This window comes from Pongo pygmaeus, chromosome 8 (assembly GCF_028885625.2).
Source record: "Pongo pygmaeus isolate AG05252 chromosome 8, NHGRI_mPonPyg2-v2.0_pri, whole genome shotgun sequence".
NCBI classification, from domain to species: domain Eukaryota; kingdom Metazoa; phylum Chordata; class Mammalia; order Primates; family Hominidae; genus Pongo; species Pongo pygmaeus.
In genome coordinates, this window is record NC_072381.2 from 94,095,278 (window position 1) to 94,115,452 (window position 20,175).

Genomic DNA, 20,175 nt, shown 5'->3' on the forward strand with positions numbered 1-20,175 from the left:
TCATTTATGTAATCAATATAATCATAGTTCCTGCTTCACATTGCTAGAACTTAAAGAGACAATGAATGTAAAATGCTGAGCCTAGTACTTGACCATAACAAGTATAGAATTGACATTAGATGTTGTTATTTAATAGCTCATCCAAACTAGAAAACTCAGAGCTCTGTCTGGTGGACTGGATGGGATTCTATTGTGAGGTCTTTAGCTTCAAACAAATATTAATAATGACAATAGTAACTATTATTTTTTGGATGTTTATTAGGAACCATGATACACATCTGTCATTTCACCTCATTAATGTTCACATTAATCCTTTGAAAAATGATAGTATTAATATTACTCCCAACTTATAGACAAGGAAACTGAGGCTCTGAGAAATTAATGGGGTTCTTTAAGATCACATAACTGGTAAGTGGCAGATCCAGTTTTCAAACCTAGATATGTCTGACTCTAGAACCCAAATTCCTATTGTATGTGATGCTACATTTTGAAGTGACTTCTCCTTAGACATTTTAACTTAAACGTGTCCCCTTCTCAACGAAATCTTTTAAATTTCCTATTGCTTTTGGAGGCAAAGGGCTGGTCGTTGCAGGAAGGATGCAAGTACTTTCAAGCTGTTCCTGTCCTTTGGGATCCCTGAGTTCACTGAAGGCTGTCAGTCTGTTGGTGGACTCCTAGCTCCGGCCTTCTCTCTGCTGTCCTGCATAGCCTCCTTCTAATAGAACTTTCCCCAGACCCCAAAGTGTTGTGTGCTGGGGTAGCATACTTACCTGAGTCATTTTCTCCCGGTTGGCCTTGGGGTTCAGGGGCGCCTCCGTGAGCAGGGTGGGATGCTCTTCAGGGGCAACACGAAGCTCATTGTAGAAAGAGTGGTGCCAGATCTAGTGAGTTGGGAAACAGAGGAGAAACACAATGATGTGCTGTCATGAGGTCCTGCATTTCCCAAAAAGGGACCAGAAGCTACTTGAAACCAAGACCAAAGGAAATGCTACAAGTACTCATGCATGTGTCCATGGTTTTATAGATGCAGAGACTGAAGCTCAAAGTGTGTGGGTACCTTCCCAAAGGATTCACATCTACTAAGTGACTGAGCAGAATCCCTAACCCAGATCTGCGAGGCAGGATGGTATAGTGGTTAAGGGCACAACCCTTGATCAAAACTTGGGTTCAAAGCCCAACTCGGACACTTCTTAGTTGTGTGAGCTTAAGCAAGTTTTTAACCCTTCTCAGCTTCAGTCTCATGATTGGTAATAAGGAGATGAAAATAATTAGTGTGTACCTCATTGGGTCTTTGTGCAAATAAATAAGGTAACCCTCAAGTTATTGTTCAGCCCAGTGTCTGGTCCAGAATCAGTGTTATTATTATTCAACTCTATTTTCTTTGTTCTCTCTTCCCATTTTAATGTTCATGGGAAAATGATTTAATTTTGTAAATGAAAAGACAAATGAATGTATATATGAATAAGTGACGCTTACTTGAAAACCTAATTGACACTTTTAATGCTTCTAGAGAAGTTGCCCTTTGCAGTGTACGTGAAGAAGAGAACAGGGCTCCCTGACTCTTGCCTCCATCATCCTCTTTGCTCTCGAGGGATGAGAAAAGTTTCCTCTATCAGCACACTCTGGATCTTCCACTCACAGTCAGACATTTGGCCTTCAGGTGTTTCCAAAAGGCCCACACCTGTGTATAGTGTGTCTATGTGAAGGTACTTTGGACATAACTACATTTGCTTTATGGTACAGCACTTTCTTTAATTCCTAGATGCCGAAAAGAACAAACCATTGCAAAAAGGACTAAATTAATTAATCTTTAAAAGCATGAAAATTCTCCACCAGAGCCAGGAATATGAGAGTCACCCAAAATCAAAACAGAGCAAAACGAGAACTGCTGGTGAAAGCTTATAAATTAGCAAAAGCAAGATTAGCTTTAAAGATTATCTTATTCCACTTTCTTTTGTTTTGGATTTGTGGTTTATAGAAGGGAAATGAAACTTCAGAAAGTTTTGTTTCTTTAGTGGAGTGAAAGCAGCAGATTGCTCAAAAAATCCTTCCAGTCACAGCAAGCAACCCTTCTCCTTCTCTCTCTTTCTCTTCACCCCCACCAGAAGATACTCTGAATTTAAATTTTAGAAATAAGGAAAGTTTTTTGTCCCAATAGTCTCTCTCTAGGAGGATACATTCTAAGATGTTGTCAGCTCCATGGAGAAATTCTAAAAGAATATTTTCCTATTGATATTGATATCTTTTTCTCTGTGCAAACTGCAATCTTACCAAATCTAGAATCCTCAATTAAGCAAACCTACTGATATGAAATTTTTGTAGAAAGATAGAGCTTGGAGCATTACTGCTGATTAATTCTAACAACATTATGTATTTTTCTTTTAAGTGATAAATTGTGTGTGTAGTAGTAGTAGTGAGCCGATAGATACATAAAAGGCCAGATGTTATGATTCTGATATATCTTGCTGCATTTAAAATTTTTTATGTCACTTTCTCATTATTTCTTCTGTTTTTCTCTGATCACTGGTGTCTGTAATGTTTAATGACCAAACATCAAAATCTTAGAATTTAGCTCTTCTCATTAGCTCTTTTATAAGTGTCTGGGAGATAAGGCCTCATGTAATGCAACACAGGTAAATAATTTTTAAAATATTTATCGTATAGCTTTTTTCAGTGGCTATTGTGCTTCAGTATGTGGAGAGGCATTCAGAAATGTACCAAATCTGCAATGTTACACTCCTATTTACTATAGTGAAAACAAAAACATTTTTAATTTAGATGTTTAGAGTGAGTTAATGAAAACCTTTCAAGAATGGGCTGTTTAAGGCTACTCCCAGCATTTCAAGCCCCTTTAGCTGTATTGCACTGAGAGGGATAACCATGCAGCCCCTGATGAGAATGAAAGGAGGGTTTTTATTCTCTGAGCTGCTGCTCATGCACTGCTTGTCCTAGGAGGGCAACTGAGTTGACATGAGCAACAGATGATTAATTCCCTGCAGTGGCAAAGGGCTACTCTTCTCATCTACAGAACTGTCACCCTCTAATTAGTTAATAAACCCTAATAGGCAAGGACATTTTTTTCCTTTTCTTTAGAGACAGAGTCTTGCTCTGTTGCCCAGGCTGGAGTGCAACAGCTGATGGTATGATCAGCTCACTGCAGCTTCGAACTCCTGGGCTCAAATGATCCTACCACCTCAGCCTCCTGAGTAGCTGGGACTACAGTTGCATGCCACCACACGCTGTTAATTAAACTTTTTTGTTTGTTTGTTTTTTTAAGTAGAAATAGGGTTTTGCTATGTTGCCCAGGCTGGTCTCAAACTCCTGGCCTCAAGTGATCCAGTGTTGAGATTACAGGTGTGAGTCACTGTGCCCTGCAGGACTTTTTTCTTCTTTTTTTTTTGAGATAGGATCTCACTCTGTCACCTAGGCTGGAGTAGGATCTTGGCCCACTGCAGCCTCCATATCCCAGGCTCAAATGATCCTCCCACCTCAGTCTCTCAAGTAGCTGGGACTGAGGTGTGTGCCACCATGCCTGGCTAATTTCATTTAATTTTTGTAGAGACAGGATCTTACTATGTTACCCAGCCTGGTCTCAAACTCCTGGGCCAAGCGATCCTCCCACCTTGGCCTCCCAAAGTGTTGGGATTACACGTGTGAGCAACCGTGCCTGGCAAGGGAATTTTTTTTAAAGAAACATTTCAGGATTTTTTTTTCTTTTCTTTTCTTTTTTTTAAATTTTATTATTATTATACTTTAAGTTTTAGGGTGCATGGGCACAACGTGCAGGTTTGTTACATATGTATACATGTGCCATGTTGGTGTGCTGCACCCATTAACTCGTCATTTAGCATTAGGTATATCTCCTAATGCTATCCCTCCACCCTCCGCACACCCCACAACAGTCCCCGGTGTGTGATGTTCTCCTTCCTGTGTCCATGTGTTCTCGTTGTTCAATTCCCACCTATGAGTGAGAACATGCGGTGTTTGGTTTTTTATCCTTGCAATAGTTTGCTGAGAATGATGGTTTCCAGCTTCATCCATGTCCCTACAAAGGACATGAACTCATCACTTTTTATGGCTGCAAGGATTTTTTTTTTCAATGGGTAATAAGCCAGAATGAACATTAACAAGTAAAAGTACAGTTGAGCAATGTGAGCCAGTTATTTCCGCAGCAGTAGTGTGGTGTTCCTTATCAGAGAACACAGGGATTATGCATCCTGAGGGCCCAAGCTGCAGCAAACCTCCCATACCTTTTCCATGTCGTCCCAGTTGGTGATGATGCCGTGTTCTATTGGGTACTTCAGGGTCAGGATTCCTCTTTTGCTCTGTGCTTCGTCACCCACATAGCTGTCTTTTTGTCCCATTCCCACCATCACCCCCTAAAAAGGTTCAACACATTATGAGTCAGCATCTCCCAAAACTTGTGAATCAATTACAGCCAAGCCACAAAAGGTTAAATCATTGAGATGGAAACTTCCTCTTCTGATTATCAGCAACAATAAACATATTAAGTCTCATTGCCACTATGCTCTTAAGGAACATTCTGTAGTTGATTGGAAAAATACCTGAATTGCCTCCAAATAACAGGAGATGTTGGGGGAAAGTCAACTGTACTTTGTATTTTTATCTCCTATGTTCCTTGATGAGCTTTTTTAGGGCAGAGATCATGTCTGTCTTGTCCATCACTATAGCAAATTGCATGGCACATATGTGGCACTCAATAATTATTTGTTGAAAGAATGTATACAATTTTACATATTTGTTAAATGGCATTTTGTGTCTTATAAATCCTTTAAACTGTACTTTTAAAGTCATCACCTACCCAAAAGAATATGAGCATTATTTTCTAACTATTATAAGAAAAACCATTGCATCTACAAATAACCACTTGAAGCTTGATTTCTAATGGATAAGTTCATACCAATCAACTGTGAAGACATTTGCCTAAATTAGTCAGCTGCATTTAAAAAAAATCACTAAGGTGAAGTTCTTAAAAAATTATTGTTACTAGATTTTAAATTGCACTGGAGTGACTATTTTAGAACTACAAAACAGCCATGGCTACTATGGACCCATAAAATAGCGGCTTGTGCAGAGTATCTCCACTACATAAAGATCAATGAATTCAGACAGACTGCATTCATTGGGAGAGGTTTCTATTATTTATTCTCGTGAATATATCCCAAGCAGAGAGGCATAAACATCAGTCAGATAGCCTCAATGCACAAACTACATTTCTGATGTGAAGGAGAATTTCTGAGATGAAATTACCGAGTTTTTACCATATGATGCCACCAATACCTTGTTTACACATAATGTGTAAAATTACCATGTGGCTGTCCAAATATATTTTGTTGACAGCTAATATTATGTAAAATTGCATTTGGTATCAATGCTTGCTTTCATCTAACATCAGCTCTGTGTGGTTAAGTGAGCTGACTTTTATTTTAGTTTCTTTCCAAACAGTAGCTTTCGTATACATCAGGATAATGTATAAGCATTTCTGATGGTGATGAAATGATTTTGATGATGATGATGATGATAGTGACTATATTTAGACAACAAGGACACATGAAAAAGGGGCAGACTTTGTATCTGATAGACGCCCATCAGATAATCTGTCTACATTGTATGTGAAATTGGCATTTACTCCTGGACCTTAATCATCAGAGGTATATTTTTAACAAGGTTACATAACTTCTGGGCAGAAAGAGATAGACAATCTGTGGATAAACGTGGACACAGAGGAACCTAATCTGTGTCCTTTTATGTTCCAATCATAATTTTCCTCACCTGATGTCTGGGACGTCCCACGATGGATGGGAAAACAGCCCTGGGAGCATCATCCCCAGCAAAGCCGGCCTTACAAAGCCCAGAACCATTGTCACACACCAAGGCAGTGCTGTCCTCTTCTTCACACATAGCTGGAGCTGCTTCACAGGATTCTATAGAAAACAGGCAGGAAGCAGCCTCAGCTGTAATTGAGCATTTGTGGCACTTCCCTGACAACTCCCACCTCCAAGGCTGGGTTTGGGGGCCCTCCTCTATTCTCCTAGTGCTATCCCCTGACCCTTATCTAATATAGCACATATCTGGAAGTACTTTAGTTACACTGTAAGCTTTCAGTAAGGTGAAACTCTGACTTCCAAGACTCTGACTTCTATGTTTATACAACCTTAGTGTAGTGACCGGCATATCATGTGTTCTCGTGAGCACTTTAAAGGTGGACCAAGCCAGTAAATGAATAAACAAACTGCAGAGCACAGATGGGAACTCCAGACTCTGAGACCAGATCTTTCCAGAGACAAGTTGCCTACCTTATGTTAAAGAAGCATCTAGATTTTCCTGTCTGTATCAACTCAAATGCACATTTTTCTAGATATGCTATACCTTTTTGAAATTTTTTCAAAAAGCTAGATTTTTGAGGGAGAGGCAGCATGTAAAAATTTAGAAATGTTAAAATGGTCAAGTGTTTAATGGAAAAATCTTTTTGAATCATGAGGACTTTTACTTTAGCCTCAGAGAAGCTTTGAAATAAAATTTTCTGAGAAGGTGCTTTAAATTTTAGGGGCTGCAATTATCCACCGTTAATAAAAGTCACTGTTAAGCTAACAGTCCAACAAGTGAGGGTGAGCCTGATGGATTATATATCATATGGTAGAATACTTTACTGCCATTAAAAAGGTAGAGTAAGAGGATAAGCAAAAGGTAGTTCTTATGTAATAGTAATAGGTTAGAAAAAGTAACATTGTAAGTCTCATTAAAAATGTATTTTTTATGCATTGCAAAAAGATTAATCATATTTACCAAGATGTTGACTGGGGTTATTATGAAGTGGTGGGTTTTGTAGGTGTTTTTAATTATTTTCCCATGGTTCTGTCATGTTTTTTAAATTTTCTATATTGAATGTGTATTTCTTTGGTAATAAAACAAAATTTTAAATAACCCATTTTATACTTGGATCTTATACTTGGATCCTTTCATAAAATTACAAAGGTTGGAGCAGCATATCAACTTACAAATTTGAGAAATTGAAGGCATATTAGAGGACATTTTCATCTAATGCTCTCATTTTCACAAATAAGAAAATCAGGAAGTGATTGCTCAAGGGCACACAGGGCATTAGAGGCAGAGCTCCAGCCAGACATCAGGTACTCTTTAGCCACCCCTTGGCTTCCAGTTCAAGATCTCTTCCACTTTTCTAATCACAATTAGGTCGAAATGTTCCGTTAAGAGAAGGACACCCAGAGTTATCTGCCTGGCATTGAGATCTCAATTAGGATTTCAAATTGAGAAAATTTCTTCTTTTAAATGGGTGAACTGATTGCACCTCCAAATCCATATATAAAAGGCAGTTCTTTTAAGGAAACATCTGAGAAGTAGGGAAATAAAATAGCGATTACAGAGTTGGAGTTCTGCCAAAACATTCCCACAAAATCAAACCTACATCTTGCCAAAGGCCTAAAACTTCCTTAGCAGTGCTTCATGTAAAATAACTCTTTGCAAAGAACATAAAACTGCAATTGAGATGGCATATTTTAAAGTCAAGGCATGTAATATTATCTTCAACTGACAAAGAAACCAAGGCTTAAGGAGTTGAAGTGACTTGTCCAAGAGCCTTGAACTGATACATTTAGGACAACGAAGATTTCAGATCACAGTGATTATGAGCTTAGACTCTGAAGTCAGACTGCCTGGATTTGAGTCCAGGCTCCAACACTTAAAAGCTGTGTGATTTTAGTTATTTAACATCTCTAAACCACAATTTCCTTACTATAAAACAGTAATGATATCAGGACATACCTCATGGAGTTCTTATGGAGACTGGATTTTTTAAAGTGTTTAAAATAATTTATTGCAGCAGAGATGCTCTAAGTTCTCAATAAATACTAATTTTATCATGATTATTATTACTATCACTGTGTGATTATTTTCATTATCCAGATCTCTTTGTTTCTAACCTTTGCTTTCTTTCCACACTGCTCCAGGCTTAGAATAAAAATAATCAATGTGTGGATTCCACTCGCAAGAATGGACATGGGACTCATGAATGGCTTGCCTTTTCCTTTCCCACCCTTCTTTTCCCTTTCCAGATGCTGAATTATCTTGGCTTTCCTGTGATTTGGCTTCCCTCATAGCAGATTAAGAAGCTTTAGAAAAGAGGCGAGAACTATAAAGGAGACAAAAGGGAAGAAGCCTAAGAGCCTGGGGTATCTGTCAGAAGCAGCCAGCCCCAGGGGATAAGCAGGCACTCTATGGTTGTGCTAAGTGCATTTTCCAAATCAAAAGTAAGGGCTGAAAAGAGGATAAAACATTTCAAATTAGGATGGTCTCTGAAAATGGGAAGGTATGGTTACCATGAATGCCGGTATATTTTTAATAACTGTTTTGTTGGGCAGTGATGGCTTGGGAGGAGGGGTTGACTATACTCAGAAAAAGTAGACTGGCTTTCAGCATCAGCAAGAATGCAGAAAAATGTTTTTTACTTGGCCAAAAAAAAAAAAAAAAAGAAAAAGAAAATCTAGGAAGAATGTTATAATGTCCAAAAGGAGCACTGTCATTGAAGAAGTCACTGTGTCCCTGGAAAGAGTCAGCTCAGTGGTTTACAGCTCCTCTCTAACCTGAATGAGCAGTTCAGTTTGGAGCAAAGCATTTCCTAATTAGGTAAAACACGCTCAAGTGTCTGCTTTTGGAACTGCACCCGGGTCAGGGGGTTTGCTCCAACTGACTAGAGTGCGCCTTGTGCCAAAAATGAGTCGTTGATGGGAGGGGAAAGAACAGTGCAGTTCCCAGCTCACTGGTCTTGAAACGCAAACCATATTTAGTCATGAAACACAAAATGCTAGGAAAATCTCAGCATGAAAAGTCCAGTCTGGGCTGAAGCTGCCAAGCCTTGATTTGCAGTGAAACTCAGCCTGGGATGGCAGGGCTGGCTCCACAGTCACACTTGCCTCACCAGGCTGAAGGGAGCTTTAAGCTGAGAGAGATGCAAACCAGATATCCGGCGGGAGGCACACACAGCTGTCAGATGCAGGCTCTGCTCCCTCCCTCTTTCTTTCCAGAGAAAAATTCAGCAGGTCACCTGCTGTGCTCTGCTGCAAATGACCAATGATGTAGATCCGAACTTGTAAGGTCACATATACACATTTCCAACAAAAAAGAGATATACGTTTCGAACAAAAGACACTACCAGTTAGAGCCAGGGAAACCCAGAAGTGAATACACAAATTCAGGCACAATCAAAGACTAGGCAACTATTCTCTGTTCACTTCCAAAACCCACTTCCAGACACCTTAGCTACACCAAAAATACAGCCCAGTGAAAAAAAAATCCCTACACCAAATCAGAACCAAAAATAAATCTGAGTTTCCAGTGCCTAAATACAAATAAATGTGTAACTTACTGCACACAGCTAACCTGCATACCTGTATCGTGCTGCAAGATCTGGGCTGTTTGCTTAGGATGAACATTTTACAGATGACATGCATTAATAAAATTTTCATATTCTTCTCTACCCCTTCCATCATACCAAACTACATATTAGCCCTGTCTTTAATGTTAGATCATTAACGCCAAAAGCTACAATCATTTTAGTAGTACAATCTTCATTCAGAAATATGAGTGCGTGAACCCAGCCAAATCCCTGCAGATGATGTCTTATTATACTGGCTAATTAAAAGAGTCACTGGAATGTATAAGTCACATCCCTGGGCTGGCGCCACTTACCCTGACAGTGCTTGGCTGGGCTTCTCCACACTGGGTGGTGTTCAGAGAAGCTGAACGCTGAAGGGTTATATAGCCCCTTGGCCTGCTCTCCTCCCACTTGCTTCCCAAACAAGGAACAAAGACAGACTTGAGCCTGTCGTTCAGTCTAACACAACCATATAGGGACCTCAGCACAAAACTCTCTAATCTGGGTGGCCGGAGGCCTGGGTCTCTTCCACTGCATTCCACTGGTCTGCTCATGAAACGGGAGGCGGTTCAGCTGCCTGTGGGAGATAAACACGCCAAGCCTTCAGAACAACTGCAGAAATGCCCAGAGACACTGAGCTAGGGTAATGGGCAGATGCAGGCATGGTTTGCACATTCCACAGAGGATGCCAGCTTGCTATCATGCTGGAATTTCAGGCCATTTCCTAATAAACTGAGAACAGAAAGGGGCAGAAAGGGCTGCCTCTGCCTAGCACGGACTTTTAAAACTCTTCTACCATGGTAGCATGCAAGGAAGAAAGATATTCCTTCAGTCGTCTATAAATACATAGAGGGAGTGATGATTTTATGGTAGGCACACTGTTTATAAATCAAGTTCTTGAGGGATGTGAGTGGAAATAGGAATTGAAGTATGGAGACAAGGTTGACAGGCCTATGTCTTACAAAGAGGAATTTGGATGTTTGCATTACTATAACTACATTCATTTTTTTGGTGCATTAGCTTTGTCTACTAATTTGTCACTGAGCAATTTAGCAGCATAAGTAGGGACCATCCTTTGACCAGAGAGTCTACCCAGCAGCCTGTCAAAGAAGTAGTTTGGAAAAGAAACGAGATTGTTCAAAGGAAGCCTCTGTAGCCCTCCTCTCTGCCCACTAACCTACTTGACAGGCAGTAGAGAGACCAGGTGATATGGTTTGGTTCTACGTCCCCACCCAAATCTCGTCTCGAATTCTAATCTCCATAATCCCCACATGTCCAGAGAAAGGCTAGGTGGGAGGTGACTGGATCATGGGGGCGTTTTCTCCCATGCTGTTCTCATGAAAGTGAGTGAGTTCTCACGAGATCTGATGGTTTTATAAGGCAGTTTTCCCTGCTCTTGCTTGCTCTCTCTCGCCTGCTGCCATGTAAGACACGCCTCTTCCCCTTTTGCCATGAGTTTAAGTTTCTTGAGGCCTCCCCAGCCATGCAGAACTGTGAGTAAATTAAACCTCTTTTCTTTATAAATAACCCAGTCTTGGGTATGTCTTTATAGCAGTGTGAAAATGGACTAAGATACCAGGTGACCCTCTCATTTCTCAAAAATATAAGCCGTTATCTCAAGCATCAATGAATAGCTTCAATGATTTTATATTGTCTACTAGGTTCTCACTTAACTCATAAAGAAATATTTTTGTGGGCACTGTGAGTATTTCTGGACTGTGGACATGTGAGAAAAATCTCAGAATGAGTGGCTTTATTTTACAGCCATGACCAGCTGTTCACTCATGTTACTATGTCAGATCTGTTTGATTAATGGTGCCCACACATATACATACATATATATCTTTGAAGAATTGCACTATTGATTAGAAAATTTTAAATAGCTTAAGACTAAATCATAACAGGATTTCTCTATACTGCTCGGGATTTGTCTAGCTTTTACCAACCAGAAAACACAGCCGTTAGAATGTTAAAATATAAAATCTACACAGTACAACATAAAGTTGGGCATTTGGGGTTAATTCATTAATTTTCATCACAGGAATCATGTGAAGCAAAATTTCCATATTTTCTTGAGTAGGAGGGCAATTTGAGTAGAGGAAGGATTCCCCTTCCTCCTGCTTCTGACTCACGCAGTGTCTGTGTAGTCCTTGCGATCTTTATGAAGTGACTGTTCATCTAAACACCAAAGAGAAGAGTTTTTGCATTCACCTTTATGATTCTTACATCATTTCTTCCTTGATTATGGTAGTGTATAGCCAAAGCTCTGATAATAATCAGACTATGATGAAATAAAGAGACCCATACTGAAAGAGGACTCAAGGTTTAGTTTTTCTTGCAAGTTTTTTTTCGAATAATCTATGACACTAACCAGGAAATACTTATAATTGAAAATAAATTTCTAAACAAGTGATTAAATGATCTTATTGCCTGGGTTTGAGATTTATAGTTTCACATCCCATCCAAGTCTCTTCAGTGAGAGAAACCAGCACTGTATGGGTATGAGTGTGTGTGCAAAGATATGTCCAGCCAAGCGGCCAGATACTTCCTGGGGCCAGCAGCCATGTATCCAAGGAGTTATGGAACAATTAGAAAAACAGTAGCGTAAAAAAAAAAAAAAGAAGAAGAAGGAAAGAAAGAAAAACAGTAATGTCGGGTAACTTGGTTGCAGTTCAGGGACACTATAAAATAAATTCCAAGCTAAAGAACATATCCAAGAATCATTTCCAGACAGGTTATTCTACAAACATCATGCACCATCTTAGTAAGATTATTTAGTTATGATTTATTGTAAATTCCTTGAGCACTAGGGCAGCACCCTGTAGATTTAGATTAGGCCATGTAAATACTGGCAAATAGCTGTATAATATTGATGTCTGGTAAGAAAAATGATTTTCTGCTGGTGCCGAAAAATTGGGCTGTAGAAATTGTTTTTTTCTATTTTTTTCTAGCCAATCATACGCATTGGCTATTTTGTTCAGTTCATAAAATCCATTTTTCTGAGAAGACACAGTGAGAGCAAGGAAACCTTTCCATTTCCCATCTTTGGAATTCTCCAGGAGAGTCACAAACAGTTCTCCTAAGACAGCCCACGAAGACAAAGGCATGGAGTCTACGCTGGCACAATGGCCATCCCGCCACATCTGCAGGGATTTGCCAGGCTCTGCTCTGTTCCTCATTTGAGCATAATTAATATTGTCTACGGGAAATTTGATTGGACACTTTCTATGAAGGTCTAAAGGCTGGTATTTAGGGATTTATTTTCATAATGTTTTCATTTATTTCAAAATGTGAGAAGATCAGAGAGAAGATACATGGTATATTAAATGTGAGAAGAACCATGCAACATGAGGATGTGAGGAAGGAATGCAGTGACAATTGGCCCTCAGACCTTGACTTTGTGTAAAGGCAAACATTTTGGATCAATACATGGGGGTTATGATTCAGAGTTGAAATTCCAAAGCTATCATTTACTACCACTGTATCCCCTCTGTGCCTTAGCTTTCTTATAAGAAAAATAGGGTTAATATTCATGCCTTATCACAAGGTGGCAATGAGATATGAGGCGTTAATAGGTTAGAAACACCTAGAACACTGCCTGGCCCATGGTGAGCACGATGTAATTATTAGCTATTATTATCGTCAGATGCTCCGTAATGAGGAAGTTAGTTCTAGAGGTGAGACAGACACTTTTTCAGACAACAAAAGTGCAGAGGTAAACTCTTACCCAGAAGACTCTGACACTCTGTGTTGGTTTCCTATTGCTGCTCTAACAAATTATGACAAACTTACTGGCCTCAAACAACACAAATGTATTCTGTTACAATTCTTGAGATCAGAAGTCCAAAACAGGTTTTCAATCGGCTAAAATCAAGGCATTCCTTCTGGAAGCTCTTGTGGGGGTCTATGACTTTGTATTTTCTAGTCTCTAGAGTCCACTTGGCTCATGACTACTTCCTCTTTCTTCAAGCCTGCAGCAGAGCATCTTCAAACTGTCTTTCTGACACTAATCCTCCTGTCTCCCTCTTAGAAGGACCTTCGTGAATATATTGGGCTCTGATGGATAATCCAGGATAGTTCAACATAATCTTCCCATTTTAAGATTATTGATTTAATCATATCTGCAAAGTCACCATTTTGTGTGTAAGGTAACATATCCACAGGTTTAGGGGATTAGTAGGTGAACATCTTGCGGGGAGGATTCATTATCCCGCCTATTACATACCCCATCTCACCACCCAATGTGTTTCCCATTACATGTCAAGGTGTTTATACCAGTTTCTCAGTTTCCAAAAAGTATTTCTACCAATGGTGTTGGCATCAGATGTACTTACTACACTTAATAAACACTATCTTAGACTGTTTGTGCTGCTATAACTGAATAGCTGAGACCGGATTGTTTATTTAAAAACGAGATTTATTTCGCACGTTTCTGGAAGCCGGGAAGTCCAGGATCAAGGTGCCAGCATCTGGTGAGGGCCTTCTTGATGTGCCATCCCGTGGTGGAAAAAAAGGCGAACCTGCTCCCACAAGTCCTATTTATAGTGGCATTAATCCATTCATGGAGGCGGAGCCCTTATCAATTAAACACCTCCCATTAGGCCTCATCTCTTAACACTGTTGCCCTAGGGTTTAAGTTTCCAACACATGAATTTTGGGAGACATATTAAGATCATGGCAGACATTTAAGACACGGTAGACAAGTCTTATCTTAGGAAAGGGATCAGAAAACTGTAAAGCTACATGCCCATGATCCTGTAATGGCCAACTAGGGAAGTGGAATAAACTTGTATCACTCCTTTATGCTTTTCAGAATGTCTAGATAATGTAATGTATTTACAAGATTCACAAGGCACTTTCAAGAGCTTTATTGTATTTTATTTTTGTTTATGAAACAACAAAATACATGTCAGATTGCAGAATAGCACCTGTTAGATTTAGGAGACAGAACAACTTTTAACATTCTCTTTGTCACCAAGGATAACTTGAGAAATTAGGTTTAACCATGAAGAACAGAGAGCTTTAAAAGATGTTTTAAATTCCTGGAAAAGACGGATAATACCTATTACGTCTTTGTCAATTGCACTTACATTTTTTCCTGCCTCTCCTGCCTTATCTACCCCAACTCAGAACTAATATGTGCCAACATTGCCCTGGTGATATGGAACAATGGACTTTCCCATTAACACGTCAGACAAGCTCATAACTGAGGACCTTTGCTCATGCTGCTCCTCTGCCTGAAACAGTATTTCCCCCATTTACTTCTCTAACTCCTTTCCTAATGCCATCTCTTCTTTTAGCACACTTTACGTATCCTCCTAAACTCAGCTTAAGTATCCCCTTCCCCTAGGAAGCCCTCTCTACCCACTTCTTTTTTATTTGAGCTGGAGTCTTGCTCTGTCACCCAGGCTGGAGTGCAGTGGTGCAATCTCGGCTCACTGCAACCACCGCCTACCAGGTTCAAGCGATTCTCCTGCCTCAGCCTCCCGAGTAGCTGGAATTACAGGCGCCTGCCACTGTCCCTGGCCAATTTTTGTATTTTTAGTAGAGACGGGGCTTTACCATCTTGGCCGGGCTGATCTCGAACTCCTGACCTCGTGATCTGCCTGCCTCAGCCTCCCAAAGTGCTGGGATTACAGACGTGACTCCCTACCCACTTCTACCCAACTCATTTTGGTTAAGGGTGTCTCCTGTGTTTATCCATAGTACTTTGTGTTTGCCTCTCTCATAGCACTCACTATATTGTTCTATAATAATATGTCCAACTATAATGTGTTTGAAGGCAGACTAAATTGATTTCATCTTTGCATTCCTAGAGCCTGGAACATTCAGTAAATGTTTATTGGACTGAACCGAATAAAGCACAGAAAATGCTTAGCAAATGGTCAAGGATATTCTGAAGTGAGGGCAAATAAAAATAAATCAACTAATAGTTACCAGACAATGCTATGAGCTATTTGCTCTACATACATAAACTCATTTAATCCTCACAGCAGCCATAAGGAATACTATTTTTCCCATTTACAGATGAGGAAATGGAGGATCAAATAAGCGAAATAACTTGCATGGCCCCAGAACTGGTAAGTGGTAGAGCAGGGATTCAAACCCATCTGACACCAGAAATTGAGTTCAAGCACATGCACAGAGGTGTGGGTAGTGGCCTGTATGTCAGGCTCCACCCAGGTAGTAGGGAGCATGAGGTTAAATCATCAAGCAAAAGCAGATGACCTCACTATTCAACATCCCTGCATCATGAAAGCCTGGGCACACAGGGCAATATTGGCATCAGCTAGCTCAAGTGAACCCAGTATCAGCTCTTTTCTCTCAAGCTGACTAGACCCAACTGCCCCAGCTTCCTACCGATTGAAGCTCTCCTTCACAAAAGACTTTGGATCTACAGGATGACCAAGGTTCCTGGTGTACCCGAGGGGTTTCCTCGGTCCTGGGTGGGGAAGGGAGGATATGAGACTTTCAGTGCTTTAAAAAGTCCCAGGAAATCTAGGATGAGTTGATTATTTGAATCATCACCAATGATTAGAGCAGCCTGTCCTGTATATTACTCGTAGGGACTCTTCCTTTCAGAAGCCTTTGGAGAAGACCACAAACAGCCATTTATACCAATGGTATTGACTAGTGTTGTCCAACAGAACTTACTGCAATGATGGAAATATTCAACATCAGTGCTGTCCAATACAGTAACTACTAGCCACGTGTGACTATTGATCATTGAAATGTCTATAGGAATTTTTAAATTCTATTTAATCTTAATTAAATTTTAATTTGAATAGCCACATGTGGCTACTGACTTCCATGTTGGACAGCATAGGAGTAATAAGTTTTAAATTTGGCTGCAACTGAAATTGCCTAAGGGGCTTAAAAAATCCGAATGCACAGGCTACACTCTAGATCAATTAAATCAGAGCATCTCAGATGGGACACAGATGTCTAATGTGTATCCAAGAATAAGAACCTTCAGAATAGACCATGGATCCCAAAATATGGCCTACGAATTGACTGCATCAGAATCAACAAAGGAGTGTATTAATAATATGCAAAGCTGACTCTCTTTCCCCTTAAACACACCTCCTAAATTACAATCCCTGGAGAAGACCTTAGAGTCAATTTTCCAAAATAAACTTTTCATCTTAGAATAGAAAAGTTGTGAAGATAGTACAGAGAGTTCTCATTTACCCTACACCTAGTTTCCCCTAATATTAACATCTCACATTACTGTGGTACATTTTCCATAATTAATGAACTGATATTTACACATTATTAAGGAATCTTCGGAATTCATTCTGATTTCCTCAGCTTTTACTTAATGTTCCTTTTGGTTCAAGGATACCACACTGCATTTAAGTCAAGTCTCTTTAGCCATGTCCTCTTAGCTGTGACAGTTTCTCAGACTTTTCTTATTTTTAATGACCTTGACAGTTTTGAGGAGTATTGGTCAGATGTTTTGTAAACTGTCTCTCAGTTTGGATTTGTCTGATGTTTTTCTCATGATTAGACTGAAATCACCTGTTTTTGGGAAAAAGACCCTAGAGGTAAGTTGCTATTCTCATCCCTTGATATCAAGACAAGATGCTACCAGGATGACTTATCACTATAGATGTTCATCTTAATCACTTGGCTAATGTTTGCCAGGTTTCTCTACTGTAAAATTATTTTTCTGTCAGTATCTTCCATACTATACTCTTTGGATAGAAGTTACTAACTACAGCACACACTTAAAGAATGGGGAGTTACACTTCACCCCCTTGAGGACAAAGTATTTATATAAATTATCCAGAATAAAAATCTATTTTTGATACAATCCTCAATGATTCTTATTCATAACAAAATTTGGGAATCACTCAGACAAACAGCTGAAGGAGGCAGAACCACATGACATCCAGTTTGACCCTGATTCTCTGAGTGTGGATGACATGGTGAACTGGTGGATTTGCTAGACTTCTGTGAAGACTAGCTGATAGTCATTTATTTAGTCTAGAAACCAGATCACTGCTCCTCTAAACACAAAACAGTGAATGAATATAAAATTGTTGATACTACCACCAAGGAGTGTTTTGGAGTTGGAATCCAGCATATCGGAGGAGAAAAAAGCCATACAAAGAAGGATACATATAGTGCTTTGGACCAAAATCATAGCAACCAAGAGGCATTCCCTAAAGAAGAAAAAATATCAGTGTTGTCAGGTAGAGAAATAGAGAACTGGTGGCCCGAAGGTTCCTGGGATATATGGCCATGTGAAGAGGACCACCATGACCCATTGGCATGTACAGAACACTTTAGAGCTACAATACCATTATTGACAACAATGACAAACATTCACTAAGTCATTAGCAGAGTTAGTTTATGGTGTAAAGAGTGATTCAGAAACTCATTTGTCACTAGGGGATTCCTTGAACTAGTAACAAAGCTATCTTACCAAGGGGAAAGTGTTTTACTATTGCTGTTTATAAGCCACAGAAAGTCTCTGTTCTCTGGATCCCTGCTTGGCTTTGGTAAAGCTACAGTTAGAGACTCAACCTCTTGGTTTCTCAGAACATTAATTAGCGCATTGTTCAACTTTAATAATCAAGGAGTGTGTGTTGAGAATTGTGGGAGGTTTAGAAGCCTGGTCACACACAGGAACAGCTCTGAGTAAGAATGCTCAGAGTGAGAACTTCGGCGAGACACGAAGTCAGAAGTGTGGACTTCGGGGAGACACGAAGGCTGCCTTAATGCACTGAAGAGATGTGAAGTAGAAGAGTGAGCGTCTTTCATGTTCCCTGTGAAAATATAAGTAGCACTCATGGGTTATGTCTACAAAGAAATAGATTTCCTTCACCTTCACCTAGAAACATAAGTTAAAGTTTCTAACAACCTAGCAACACAGAGGACAGATTGACTTATGGGATAGTGAGTGTTTTGTCCATTGAATTAAGTAAGTGGATGCAAGATGACCCTCAGGGCTATTATAGAAAAGATTTGTGTACTATGTAGAAAATGTGAAGAGACTTTTAAGGATCCTTTAAGTCTTTCACTTTCCATCCTCTTGATATAGTATGAGTGACACTTTGCCAACTGTCTGGGATGTCACTGCTCATCTCTGTTTCTTCATCAGTGTCAGCTGTTACACATATGCAATGTGCACTTAGAAGAGTGTGATGCTTTCCCTAAACTGGCTGATTTATACACGTCAGAGGAAGGCATAACTTGGGCAAGAATAGCCACAGAGTAAGAGAGACCCTCAGTGTAGAGATCCACAGTCCTGACTTTGCCATCAAGATGCTATTATGAAAGAGGACAAGATCTTTACATCTCTGAGTCTCAATAATCTTTCCTAAAATGAATACTTTGTGCTAATTCACCTCTCAGTTTTCTTCTAGTTCTGACATTCTATGCAGTCTTCCCTGTGTCCTTAATCTCAAACGGTGTTTGCTAGGTTTCAATGAAAAGGTACTAGGCTTTATTATTCAGTGAAAATCACAAACCTTAGTGTTTACTGATGGTGTCTTAAAAAATATAAATGACAGGATTATTATGCCTGCATTATTATGCACCTATATATATATATTATATATATAAATATATTTTAGTTTAGTTTTAGTTTAGTTTCATATATTTTGCATTGTATGGGAGGAAAAAAGAATTCTCTGTCTATTCTTCTGAATTCTTATCTGGAAGCCCTGCAAAAAAAGGCAGATTAAAAAGAAAAAAGCGAACAGAAGTTTGTTAACAAATAGGCTTCATGTATATATGGGAGATACCCAGGGAATGAGCAATTCTCAAAGAGGTGGCTTAGAACTCTGGTTTATGTGGCATCATCAACGAAGAACAACACATTGGTGGGGAAGTAACAAGACAAGGGGAAAGGATCTTGAGTTTCTAGGGGTGGCAAATTGTGGGAAAACAAATACATGGGAAACTAATGGTAGACAAAAGATTATATAGTAAAGTCTGTTATGTAGATTTCTCTGTGCCATCTTCAGGCAAGCAAGGGCCTAAGGTCATCCCTGGTAATCAACCTTTGTCCTTCTTGGTAGAGAGGGAAGGAGGGACACATTTGTAAGTGTATGTCCTGCTTTTAAGCAAATAGGGGTAGGGCAGAGAGATTTTTTGTATCTATTTCTCGATTGCTTTCAACTCAAAATAATCCTTAAGCCAGAGAGGCGTATTTTGGGGTGGCATATTCAGCTACCCTTCAGCATATAGTATCTACATATCTTGTACCAACTGGTCTCTTTCCCTGTCTGCAGCTGTACAAATTAAACTATTATGAAAGCATGGTCATTCAAAGGAGGCACCCTTTTTGCCGCTCCTTTGCAACTTTCTTTTGCCCACCTGTTTTTCCTTTGCCCTCCTGTTTGCTGCTCCTTTGCAACTTTCACTCCAAGCTTTACAAACATTTTTAGTGTCTTAAGTTTCCTCCTTCCCCACAACACACAAATTCATATAGTCCAGCCCTTGTGTATTCTATTTCCAGAGCCGGGGATAGCTTCCCTTTTCTTCTTCTGCCAAATCATGTTTCTGCCTTATTTTAAAAGCCTCCTCAAAATTCATCTACAGCAAACCTTCTTAGATGCATTTTTTCTACAGGGAGAATGCTCCAATCGCTCCAGTGATTTCATCAGCACACTTACTTGATGTAAGCTCTTATATTTTCTCACATTTGCAGTATATTCACCATTAGATTGTAAACTTTTGGAGGCAGCCAGTGTGTTCATTTTTCCCCTAGGACACCCTGCCCTTCTACATATAGTAGAAACTCAGGAATT

The 20,175-nt window shown here is 39.6% G+C and overlaps 2 protein-coding genes across 7 annotated transcripts in view; one reads left to right on the forward strand and one right to left on the reverse strand.

Moving 5' to 3' along the window:
- The window catches only part of STAMBPL1 (STAM binding protein like 1), a 137,617-nt gene that overhangs the window by 69,238 nt on the left and 48,204 nt on the right, over positions 1–20,175 (forward strand). The window lies entirely within an intron of this gene.
- The window catches only part of ACTA2 (actin alpha 2, smooth muscle), a 52,868-nt gene that overhangs the window by 7,985 nt on the left and 24,708 nt on the right, over positions 1–20,175 (reverse strand). Inside the window, exons 1-4 of one of the 2 annotated variants that reach the window (XM_054435680.2) lie at positions 9,727–9,986; positions 5,794–5,945; positions 4,251–4,379; positions 771–881 (exon numbers count right to left, since the gene is read on the reverse strand). In XM_054435680.2, the coding sequence (XP_054291655.1) occupies positions 771–881; positions 4,251–4,379; positions 5,794–5,922 (369 nt within the window). In that variant the 5' untranslated portion in view covers positions 5,923–5,945; positions 9,727–9,986. Of the gene's footprint in view, positions 1–770; positions 882–4,250; positions 4,380–5,793; positions 5,946–9,726; positions 9,987–20,175 lie in introns of those variants that run through there. The other variant, XM_054435681.2, reaches the window with a different exon arrangement.